Source organism: Gymnoscopelus braueri, assembly GCF_963280865.1.
Source record: "Gymnoscopelus braueri genome assembly, chromosome: 18".
Classification (NCBI taxonomy): domain Eukaryota; kingdom Metazoa; phylum Chordata; class Actinopteri; order Myctophiformes; family Myctophidae; genus Gymnoscopelus; species Gymnoscopelus braueri.
The window spans coordinates 51,143,153-51,155,800 of record NC_137618.1 but is presented as its reverse complement, the minus strand read 5'-3'; the positions used below and the strand labels follow the sequence as shown (position 1 = coordinate 51,155,800).

Here is a 12,648-nt window from a genome sequence, read left to right as displayed (position 1 = left end):
AATGTATTAGAATTTATTTTCTCTATTGATATCAAGCCGGATTTTTCCACGTGTTTAACTACGCACGCAAGTGCATGCTGTAACATAATAATACACAACGTGTACTGTACATATATATAGCCCACTGTAGGCTAACATTTTTTGGGGTTTTAGCTATGGACCCCAAAGGGATCCCCCCCCCGAACCCCCCCTGGCCCAAGGGGTCACTCATAATAATTGTATAGCGGCATATTTTGCGCATTCAGACAGAACAGTTGAGATTTCATTTGGCCAGATCTCTGGCAATTGTACTTGAATTCTTATAATTTTAATGTTTATATGGTCTGTCAAGTTTATATTTTCATTTGGTATCAGTCATGAATTTATTAGAATTTATTAGAATTTATTTTCTCTATTGATATCAAGCCGGGTTTTGTCCACGTGCGTAACTACGCACGCAAGTGCATGCTGTAACATAATAATACACAACGTGTACTGTACATATATATAGCCCACTGTAGGCTAACATTTTTTTGGGTTTTAGCTATGGACCCCAAAGGGACCCCCCCTCCGAACCCCCCCTGGCCCAAGGGGTCACTCATAATAATTGTGTATCGGCATATTTTGCGCATTCAGACAGAACAGTTGAGATTTCATTTGGCCAGATCTCTGGCAATTGTACTTGAATTCTTATAATTTTAATGTTTATATGGTCTGTCAAGTTTATATTTTCATTTGGTATCAGTCATGAATTTATTAGAATGTATTAGAATTTATTTTCTCTATTGATATCAAGCCGGGTTTTGTCCATGTGCGCAAGTGCATGCTGTAACATAATAATACACAACGTGTACTGTACATATATATATAGCCCACTGTAGACTAACAATTTTTGGGGTACAGCTATGGACCCCCAAGCTCCAAGCTCCACCTTAGCGCCGCTAATGGAGCGGCTTCAGAAAAGAAAAATGAAAAAAATTGTCGGTCGGTCGGTCGGTCTGTCGGTCTGTCTGTCTGTCTGTCTCCAGCAATATGTACAGCTGCCCCCCCCCACCATAAATAATATCAGTCCAGTAATGACAGCCCCAAATGTAAGCTCCCAACGCAGTGATTAGCAACACGTTGTTCAACAAATAGCAGATCTACAAGCTCGGTTATTGTGAGCTTGAAGATCTGCTATTTTCAAATAGCGTATGTATAAAATAGGTCTGAAGTGGTTAGTGTATGGTTCATAATTTATATCAGACAGACAGACAGACAGACTGGTTCAGTCCATTAACACTCGCATGACTGAGGTTTCATACTCCTCCACCAAGCCTGAAAAAAGATCATTTTGATCCCCAAATCAGGCTATCCTATTGGCCACTGTCTCCCTCTGTTCTCCAGACTAGTTCACACTTTCTCCCCCAAACAGTGGGGGGTTCCATTGTCTTCTAAAAAACTGAGAGTTGAAAATGGGTTGCCAAATTTTGAGAGAGAAATAAGCAGGCAGGTCTATGAAAGTGTAGGCAGTAGGCTAGTGTGTATTTCTATCTGTCTCCTATATGTCATCATGATTTGTGATTTGTGTATGTGGGGATCTCATTTTTACTTCCATGCAGTGTTGATTTCGTTAACGAAAACGAAACGAAATATGTTCGTCAACGCACATTTTTCAAACGACGAAGACGAGACGAGACCACCACCCATGAATAAACAATAACTGGGACTAAATCATTATGCAATTTCGTTGACTAATAAAGACGAGACGAAAATGTAGCTCACTAAATAAAGACTGGACTAAACTCTATGGTCATTTTAGTTCACGAACAAAGACGAGACGAAATATTATATCATATATTTATTATATGATTTTGTCACTCCCTGTCTCCTTTGATAAGCAGCGCAGGGCATGCTGTTCCTCACTCACACACACACCCCCTTTTAAAGTTGCAGCCGCGCACGCACACACACACACACACACACACACACACACAGAGTCACACCACGTCAAATGAATGGCAGGAGGATTCAGATTTCAGAGCGAAACTTTACAAAATAAAACGGTAAAATGCTTTGCACGGGGCTCGGGAGAAAGAGAAGAGGTGATATGGACACATTTTCGCTACATCGACGTGGAGAACAAAACACAATGCTTGAACACAAGCGTTCACCACAAAGAGATCGAGTTATAAGTTAACAAAAGGTTTGCACTTTCTCCATTTACACCCCATACATCTACACAAACGTTCAGATTTCAAATATAAAGTGCTTACCTCATGGCCAGGGATGTTACAATCTTATGGGTCACCTAGGGGAGGCTTTTATGGGTCACCTAGGGGAGGAGACGACCTTATGGGTCACCTAGGGGAGGAGACGACCTTATGGGTCACCTAGGGGAGGAGCTTATGGGTCACCTAGGGGAGGAGACGACCTTATGGTTCACCTTATGGGAGGAGACAACCTTATCTGTGTGTGTGTGTGTGTGTGTAGGGGGCAGAGATAAGCGTGGGGGTCCCATCCTGACCTTCCCGTCCAGAAACAACCACGACAGAATAAAACAAGAAGATTTAAGAAGACTGGTGACATACCTGTCTACTGTACCCAGGTACACACCTACAACTACACACACACACACACACACACACACACACACACACACACACACACACACACCTGTCTACTGTACCCAGGTACACACCTAGAAACACACACACACACACACACACACACACACACACACACACACACACACACACACACACACACACACACCTGTCTACTGTACCCAGGTACACACCTAGAACTACACACACACACACACACACACACATTAATGCCCCATGTGTGTAATCCCTCTCCAGTGAGGATGTGTGTAAGCGAGGCTTCACAGTGATCCTGGACATGCGGGGGTCTAAGTGGGACTTGATCAAGCCCCTCCTGAAGACCCTTCAGGAGGTGTTTCCAGCGCAGAGATCTGCGTGGCTCTCATCATCAAACCAGACACCTTCTGGCAGAAGCAGAAGACCAACTTCGGCAGCGCCAAGTTCACCTTCGAGGTCAGTGACTCCCGATCCAAATGCAATACGTAAAGTTTAACCACTTAAAGGGATATGTCACTTTCCAACACATTTTAACGTCTACTCAAGCTTCTGTGTTTCAGTTAAGTTGCTTTATTCAGTATTTTGTTATTATTTTCGCCTCCTAGCATAATTGCCTAACTGACTTTTTGGTCAAATTGACATTATTTCTTCGCTGTACTCTCCTAACACTGCTGCCCCATTGTGCCTTATTGCACTATGTCCTTAGCCAATCAGAATGCTTGGTGCATTCCAAAAAGACATTTTGACTTAGGCAGAAAGGATTTTGAATGGATTTTGAATGTAAGAAGCATTCTGATAGGCTGAGGACATAGGCAATAAGGCAGGCTGCATCATCAGTGTTAGGAGAGTAGAGTTAGGCAGGTATAAATAAAGGCAGATAAACATGAGTTTTTCACTTTACGCCTAAGGCCACGTTTACAAGGCAACGATCAGAACAGAAAACGACGTGCCGTTGCGTTGTCACTTCTTATTATGCATTTATACATAGACGCTCCAGTGATTTAAAACGCTGTAGTGTGCATGCCAGGTGGCTAGGTGGCGGTAACATGTCCTCTTCCTATAACAACCGTTTGTTTGGTTGCCATGTCCACTTATTATAAGCGACTTTGGGCTTGTTTCTAAAGTGTAGTTGCTTATTTGGACTTGTTTCTTAATGTTGTTTAAACCAGTGGTTCTTAAAGGAGCATTTCACCCCTGGAAGAACTTACAGTCACTCAATGTTAATAATATTTGTAGTAGATAACAGTAGCACATTTTTAAATGTGCACCCTATGGCCAGAACAATATAGAAGTATGTGTTTTTGACTGGGGTTTGACTGGACTGCTGCATTACTACAATGACCATAATGCTTTGGGGCACTGCCCTTCCTTGTGGGGAGGGGAGGATGCGTGGGGGTGTGGTCTACATTGTAACTTTCCCCTCCCAGTTCTCACTACAACAACAACACATGTTGATGTTGTCATCAACATCAACCAGTGTTGCCATGTCTGCTTATTATAAGCGACTCTGGGACTTTGTAAATATTGGTAGTTGCGGGTTACTTTTTTGGGCTCGTTTTTAAATACAGAAATAAAATAATTTTGTACTTGTCCACGGACCCTCATCTGAAAATATAATTTCTGCCAAGGACCCCTGTACCAGATTTGTGTTAAAATGTTTCAAAAATATTCCATACATTTAGGGACCAGTCGAAATTTACATAAGGGGGGGCATGGAGGAAATGTATGTGCCCTGATCTAAAATGCCATGACCCTCCCTTTGACAAAAAAAAAAAATCAATGACCCTCCCCAAGTGATTACAAAAAAAAGAGTAACCCTCCCCGCCTAGAAGTGTCACGATATATTGTGTCACGATATAGCCCATCGTGGTATTAAAATGTGATGATAGGTATTGTCATGATGTCATACTGTATCGTAATATTTTTTTAATTGTTTTTTTAATACAAAAAAAACACTTTCTTTTTTTTTGCCGGTGAAAGTTAGGAGTTTTTACTGTATGATATGAAATGTAAAGCTTATCATAATCATAGTAATTATTAATCATGTCCTCCATCATATTCAAGGTATTTTGGAGAGAAATGAAACAGACTCCAGTCAGTCACTTTCAGTTTAAAGCACTGCAGAGGGGAGGTGTTGTGTGTCAGCTGATGCTCGTTGACGTTCGTTAATGTGACATGCATCTGCACTCTCAAATAGGCCTACATCTAATCTAAGATTGTATTATACTGTATCTGGTATTATAGATGTTTTTTAGCTGTTGGAAATAACTACGCTGCACTTGGTTGGTAAAGTCCAGATGACAAAAATATGAGGTTTGTGGAATTTATAGTTATGCAGTCTTATATTATATTATATTTGTTATATTAGTGTCTATCTGTCCTCTGAAACAATGGGTTTATAGTTAGTGAGAACTTCACTTCTCCATTAAGCTTGCACAAATGTATTTATTTGTGTGTACAAAGCACTTTGTAATTGTTTCTAACTTGCTTTATAACGTTATTTATAAGATGATGGCCAATGTTGATGATACATGAGAAAAGAACATTAATAATATATCATATCGATATCATGCCCAACATCATGTATCGTATTGTGAAATTCTTGATACCCCTAACCCTCCCCATCAAATACAACATGACATTTAAAACTGATATGTCCAATGTTTTGCTTTCCACATTGATTAGAACATTGCTGTAGTGTAGTCAGTCTTGTTAAATGCACAGTGTATCTGTAGTAGTGGTAGCAGAATGGATAGTGTTCTCATCTTACATGTGGGAAACCCATTGAATCCTGGTCAGATTGAAGAAAGTTGAATATTTGGTAACCAGTAGTTTAAAACTTTTGTCACTCTGCCCTTTTAATTATCAACTACAGTGACTACAACTACACTGTTGCCTACATAAAACAAATTAGGCTATCAATTATGGCCTGATGCTTCTGGTTTTACTTGTGGAGCTAGGCATCTATACACAACTGTCCATATAGATCCACATTAATCACATGCACAGAATTACTTCAAATGATTATGAATATCCAGTTATAGTAGGCCTATTTATAATGCATCTCTCCAATAACGCCTGTTGAAGTTTTGCTTAATTGTTCAACCACCATCGTTAAGACGCTGAATAGATTTGACTGGGTCGTTCACACTCGCTGTGCGTTGATGGCTTGTTAACGACCGTCATTGATTCTAAATAGACAAGGTGTTACTTGATTTGAATTCTTTGTATCCTTTGAAATGGAGAGGGGTCATTGACCACTGTTCTGCTGTACTAAAAAGGTATATAAAAAACGGACTATTTTATCAATTCAAAATTGCATGACCCTCCCTTGGATTCAAAGTAAAATTGGCTGACCCTCCCTTGGACCAAAATTAGAAAGGCATGACCCTCCCCTATTTTCCTCCATACCCCCCCTTATGTAAATTTCGACTGGTCCCTTAGCACTTTTTTTCCTGAAGATTTCTTGGAAAATAGCAGATCTACAACCTCACAATGCATCACATCGCTACGTGTTGTGAGCTTGTAAAACGTTTCATACTCATGTCATGTGTGATTCCTTATTTCTGAGAACAATGTTTCACTGTCATTTCCAGTTATATTGTTTGGACTAAACTTATAGAACACATGATGGCCATTACTTTAGAATATATGACATGCTAAGGTTCAAATACTCTTGTCATACACAGCCTAATCGTTTTTTTTTTTTTTCAAATGAGACCGTTTCATGCTTTCAATTGGTGTATATGGATAATATTAGGTTTACTATAGCCTATTGTATCTAAGACCAGTAAAGTTGAATCCAATGTGCTGGGGTCCCCAGAAAAATAATGATTACATGTAAAAGTAAATACTAACAGAATGTACAAGAGTTTTTCACTATTATATCTGTAATTATAGACCATCTCCTATATCATGAAACAGTTCAAAAGAACCAAAAGGGAAGGACGCTGGAGCAGCACGGACTATTTAAGCCTTTTATTTATGCAGTGCAAGTAATAAGAATGACTGACGTTTCTGTCTTTCGACCTTCCTCAGAGTCATGGGTGGCAGCATCTAGGAAGACATATATATACACAGAGGTGAGCATGGGCTGTGCTCTCAATAAACCAATGGTGGAAATTACCTAGTACTGCATGTCACAGTCTCAAGGTTGCGGCAATCAGAGATAATTAGGGTTAGCTCTGGGCATATGAACCATTTTACAAATTACAGAAAATACAAAAAGTATAACCATAAAATGCAATGATAAGGTAAGGTTAAAACAGTGTACAAGTAGAGAATAGGGCCAAACAATATTGACAAAATTATGACAATTTTTAAATTGTAAAGACACAAAAAATGTGGGAACACTCTCAAGAGTACAGGGCACACAAAAACAGTGTCAGGGAGCCTCAGGTAAAAAACTTGCTATTGGATGAATTTGAGCATTGGGCGCAATTGCCACATTTATAAAAACCCTGTGGGGGACTGGGGAGCCAGGAGGGTGGGGGGTGTTTTCATGTCCGAGTGGACAAGACGGTCTCTGAGGCTTCTGGAGCGTCTGAAAGAGAAGAGGATCAGTACACATGTTAGCAAGTTTGGGATCACTTTTAAGGACGTGCCAGTGTTTTAGGAAGGCATTCTTAATTAGCCCTGCCGCTGGAGAATATTGTGTTGAGAAACAGAACCGAGTAGGTGTCTGTTTGGGCTTTTTTATGAGTAGGGACGTTCTGTCTGTATGTAGGGCTCTGTTATACGCTGCATCTAGGTCCACTTGGTTATATCCTCTTTCTATGAAGCGGTTAGTAAGCTCTGTAGCTTTAAATTCAAAGTCTGTGGTGGAGCTGCAGTTACGCCTAAGGCGCAAGTATTGGCCAATAGGGATATTCCAGATGAGCTGTTTAGAGTGGTTGCTGTTTGCTCTTAGTAGAGTATTCCTGCTGAGAGGTTTACGGTAAATAGTGGTATCAAATAGACCATCACTACTTTTAAAGATGGTGAGGTCTAGAAAGTTTATTTCATTGTTGTTACACTCCAAGGTAAAAGTTAAGTACCTAGTAGTGGAGTTAACATACAGGAGGAACGCTTGCAGCTCATCAACGGTGCCTTTCCAGATCAAGAGCACATCATCGATGTACCGACGCCAAAGGGCTATTTTAGGGAGAAATATTATTTACAGGCTTCCACCATTGGTTTATTGAGAGCACAGCCCATGCTCACCTCTGTGTATATATATATATGTCTTCCTAGATGCTGCCACCCATGACTCTGAGGAAGGTCGAAAGACCGAAATGTCAGTCATTCTTATTACTTGCACTGCATAAATAAAAGGCTTAAATAGTCTGCTCCAGCGTCCTTCCCCTTTTGCATCTATTGTCTCTACCCTTGTGACGCACCGGACTGGCCGTTTAAGGCTGAGGCGCAACAGTAGAATCCCTTTGTTCTTGAGTTCAAAAGAACCCTTATAGAATTGGGTGTACATACATTTTGTCATTATAAATGCTTACACAATGTAGAATATACCTCCCTTTGTTCTTGAGTTCAAAAGAACCCTTATAGAATTGGGTGTACATACATTTTGTCATTATAAATGCTTACACAATGTAGAATATACCTGTCAAGTCCCTTTCTAGTTTAGCTCCAAAGGACATACAAGGACGCAACTCATATGATTTTCAGACCCAATCAACTATTTTATTTTCCAACTTGTTTCTTTTTCATTTGTTTCACTTGTTGGTTTTGGTTGAATCGGTCTGGTCTTCAATCAATTAGTAGGTTAGGTTGTAAACCTTTAACACAGAGAAACATAAAGATTAGCAACATTGCCATTTTACAACAAATCAGAGCATTTGATTAACTGTTTTCAAACAATAAAGTTTTAAACCAATAAAGTTTTAAACAATAAAGTTTTAAACAATTAAAGTTTCAAACGATTAAAGTTTTAACAATAAATGTTTTAACAATAAATGTCCAAAACAATAAATGTCTAAAAACAATAAATGTTCCAAACCAATAAATGTTTCAAACCAATAAATGCTTTAAAACAATTAAATGCTTTAAACAATTAAAGCCCTTAGACCAAACAATAAGCGTCTTTAAACAATTATATAAATAACAATAAAGACACATCTTCAGAAAAATAGCTGATCCACAAGCTTGTAGATCGACTCTTTTCCACTTGACATTTTAAACCTTTTTTAACATGGCAAATTCATGAATTCTACATGTTAGTAGTTTTAAATCAAATAAACCACAACATGGTAATTGCATGAATAGTCTACATTTTAAATCATAAACATAATTTTAGCCTTTTTAACTTTGTATTATTCTTTTGTATTCCACACTTTTAACTTTCAAACACAAGAAATCAATGTTGCAATGTAATGAGTTATTTGCTGCAATGTGTTCCTTAACTTAAACTTTAGCAGTAGCCTACACATGAACACATTTAAGCAGCATTGCAAACATTAAACAGCATTTCAAAGCAACATTAAATAAAACCATTTCACCGACCATTGGCGTCTTTGGGCTTAACTCTTGGTTGGAAACTTGAAGTTTCTTTTCTCCTCTCTGCAGTCTCCTTCTCCCTGGAGTTGGTTTGTTTGTTTGAGTGAGCACCTCTGTTCTTTTTCAGGTGCTCCTAATCTGTTAACGAGCAGCCATTTTGCTACTGCACTCTGGGAAGTGTAGTGCTGTTTGAGTAGTTGTAGGTTTTTGACCATATACGGAAGAGGATTTGCAATGAAGCTCCAGGCACTAAGTCAAAGCTCCAATTCCTGCGTTTTGACTTAACAATACCAATGAGTAGAGCAAGCAGTGTGTAAATGTAACCGTTTTATTTAGAAAAAATATGTATATGGCTGTAGTCCCAGGTCTTCATCTGCAGTTCCTTCATTTTTGCAGGCTGATGACAACTTTCTGTCCTGTCATTGGAAAGAACACATTAGATTAGAATTGTAGTTTACATGGATATCATCCGACGTGATACCTAATTTATTCTTAGTTGCATGCGCACCAAAAATAGCAGACCTACAAGCTCACAAAGTGTCGAGTCCGCTACGCGTTGTGAGCTTGTAGATCTGCTATTTTCGGGACCCGCCGCCCGCCGACGTCACGAAACTCAGTAGCTCTGAAACATGACAGTCATGGCGGAGCTTCAACCTGGTGTTTGCACTTTCAGATATAAAGTGCTGACCTCATGCCACGGATGCCACGGATGTTACAATTTGAATCGGGTGGGTCTAAGTACCAGTATCTTCCGTATTGTTTATAATCCAATCGGTGGCCATTTTCTCCTTATGCTTTCAATTACGCGACCCTATCGGTTGGGATGTATATTGCACTCTGATACATTATACATCTAAGAGAAAATGGCCACCGTTGAGATTTAAATGTTTTTTATTGAACAATACGGAAGATACGGGTACTTAGACCCATCCGATTCCAATTGTAACATCTGTGGCCACGGGGTAAGAACTTTATATTGAAATATGAACGTTTATGTAGATGAAAGGGCTGTGAATGGAGAAAGTGCCAAAACCAGGTTGAAGTTCCGTCATGACAGTCATTTTCCAAAAAAAAGACATGGGTTTCCGACGCTACAGTCAATCAAAGTCAACAATAACAAACGTTCCGTTCACGCCACGGCTCCACGAGCTAGTTTAGTCTACCCGAGTGATACAACATGAGATTATAGTGATAGTGGCAACTTTACAGCATGTTTACTTACTCGAGAGACAAGCGTCCACCGTCCACCGTCCACGGTCCGTGTACATTCTGTCAGTTCCACTAAGAAACATCCCAGACGGGTTGTTGCTCCTCACTCCTCACTAGCTACGTGTGGGTCCGGGTACTAAAGTATAACTCTGATATGTTTGCAGACGCCATGATAGTACATGTGAGGTAGCTAATGGGAGTGGCCGGGTGGGGAAAGAAGGTTGAACAATGTTACGGTGACACCTTCGGGGACGGTCCTTTGAGCTATGGGGGTTGGTTTCGATTTGAACTACACCTGTAGTCACCTGCAGTCATGTAGTGCGGACATAAGGTGAGAACGCCAACGAAAACGTCATTTGACGCTTTGGTTGGCGTCTCGCGGATAAAAAAATCTAAAAACACAGATACAACTAGGGTTGCCAACCGTCCCGTAAAATACGGAATCGTTCCTTATTTGGAAACTAAAAGACGTGTTCCGTATTGAACTGTTACGGGACGCACTATGTTCCGTATTTTGGGGTCGTGGAATGACGGCGCGATTTTTATATGAGAGAGTATTTCTCACTCACACTCACACACACAAACGAGACGGGGCAGCCGTTCTGTCTCTTCTCTGTGTGACTGAGAGCTTGCGGGTGTCAGTCAGTGACAGTGTTGCCAAGTATAGTGAGAGAAATGAGCCAGGCCGACCTACAAAAATAAGCCAAAAACAAGCCAAATTTTGTTCCAGGGAAGTTGCGGGAAAATAAGCAGACTTGGCAACGCTGGCTATGAAGCCATTGTCTGGGAGTGCGCTCAGCAGCTCATTGGCTCATTACTCATAACACGACCAATGAGAGTTAGCGCTTTCACGTTGCTAGGATACGTTCTGCCCTGCGCTGCCTGTGACAACATGGTTCAACGCGCACGGTGGACTGATCACAGTTCTTCATGACTAAAACATCTCCTGAGATCGATTCGGTATGGGATATTACATCTTATTTATCTGGTTGTGTTTTTTAGCAAGATGTCAGTATTTCTATTTACCTGCCCTGGCAGCCTACATATTGGCTGCTGATGTGGGCATAGTCTAGGCTATTTCAGTAGACTAATATGGTTGATTGTTTATTAATGTTGAGTTTTTAAAGTCTAATAAATAAACATTTATTTAATATATATTAATTAAATAGTGTGCCCATTTAAAGAATAACTCTTATATATATTAATCAATATAATTAAATAGTGTGCCCATTTAAAGAATAACTCTTATGTTGTTATGCTCATCTGGAAAACGGAATTCTTCATAATGGATAATATAATAATTCAATATAATTAATATAAATTTCATAGATTTTTACGGGGCCAGAGCTCAGCTCTGGACCTGTCTTATTATTGTAGGTATTCTGTTTCCGCCACTTTTCGCAGTTCTGGCTGAACCGTGCTGTCGCTTTTTACGAAACTTGGCCATATGGTAGATGGTCATGAAAAACTATCAAGAAATAAATCTCACAATCTTTCGTCAAAAGGTGGCGCTATAGCAAAATGCCAACTTTGAACAGGTACAACTCATGCCCTGTTTGACCTACAGCCATGAAACTTCAATACACATATGCGTCTACTCATGATGAACAACTTTAACCCTCTGACTTTTGACCTCTGACCTTTAGATCTCCCACCATTTTGAATTATATGAAAAACAGTTAAAACCTATCTCCTCCTGGGATTTTTGAGTAATCTGCACGAAACGTTTTACACATGAACTTTGGACCTATGCCGAAAAAATTATACAAAAGATTTTCCATAAGTGAAAAAATGAAGCTTTAATGAGCCAATGAATATTGCAGTTTTATGACAATTATTCATCTGCCCCTAACACATACATGCAGACTCACATTTCTTTGAAACTTTGCGTTAATGTTGAGGGTCATTCCAAATATTACTGAAACCAATCTTACTCCAATTGGTCAAAGGGGGGCGCTATAGCGATTTTTTGAAAGTGCAAACTTTAAACAGGCAAAAGTCATGCCTCGTTTGGCCGACAGCCATTAAACCTGTTTACACATGTGCCTTGACTCATGAGGAACACATGTATCACGTTGACCAGTAAGCTCCGCCCTTAGATTGTCCGCAATTTTGAGCAGTTTGAAAAACACTTAAACCCAGGATTTTTCAGCTATTTGCGTGAAACTGTATCATCTGTGTGATCTCCTTTTTCACGGGTTCTTGTCTGTTGGTCCAATGGCTTCTCCCTTAAACGTGTGCCTCACAACCTGAAGGTTGCCAGTTCAAGCCTCACTTGATGCGGACTTCATTAAAGTTGCATTGCACACAACATGATTGTGTCAATTAGTACATGTGCAATTGTTAAACATAACCTGAAATACTTATTTGAGAGGGTATGTTTTTGCAA

At 39.8% G+C, this 12,648-nt stretch overlaps 1 protein-coding gene across 1 annotated transcript in view; it reads left to right on the top strand.

Moving 5' to 3' along the window:
- The window catches only part of LOC308105879 (kalirin-like), a 229,571-nt gene that overhangs the window by 40,057 nt on the left and 176,866 nt on the right, over positions 1 to 12,648 (top strand). Inside the window, 3 exon segments of the mRNA XM_080456807.1 lie at positions 2,452 to 2,566; positions 2,823 to 2,916; positions 2,919 to 3,017. Of these exon segments, the coding sequence (XP_080312933.1) occupies positions 2,452 to 2,566; positions 2,823 to 2,916; positions 2,919 to 3,017 (308 nt within the window).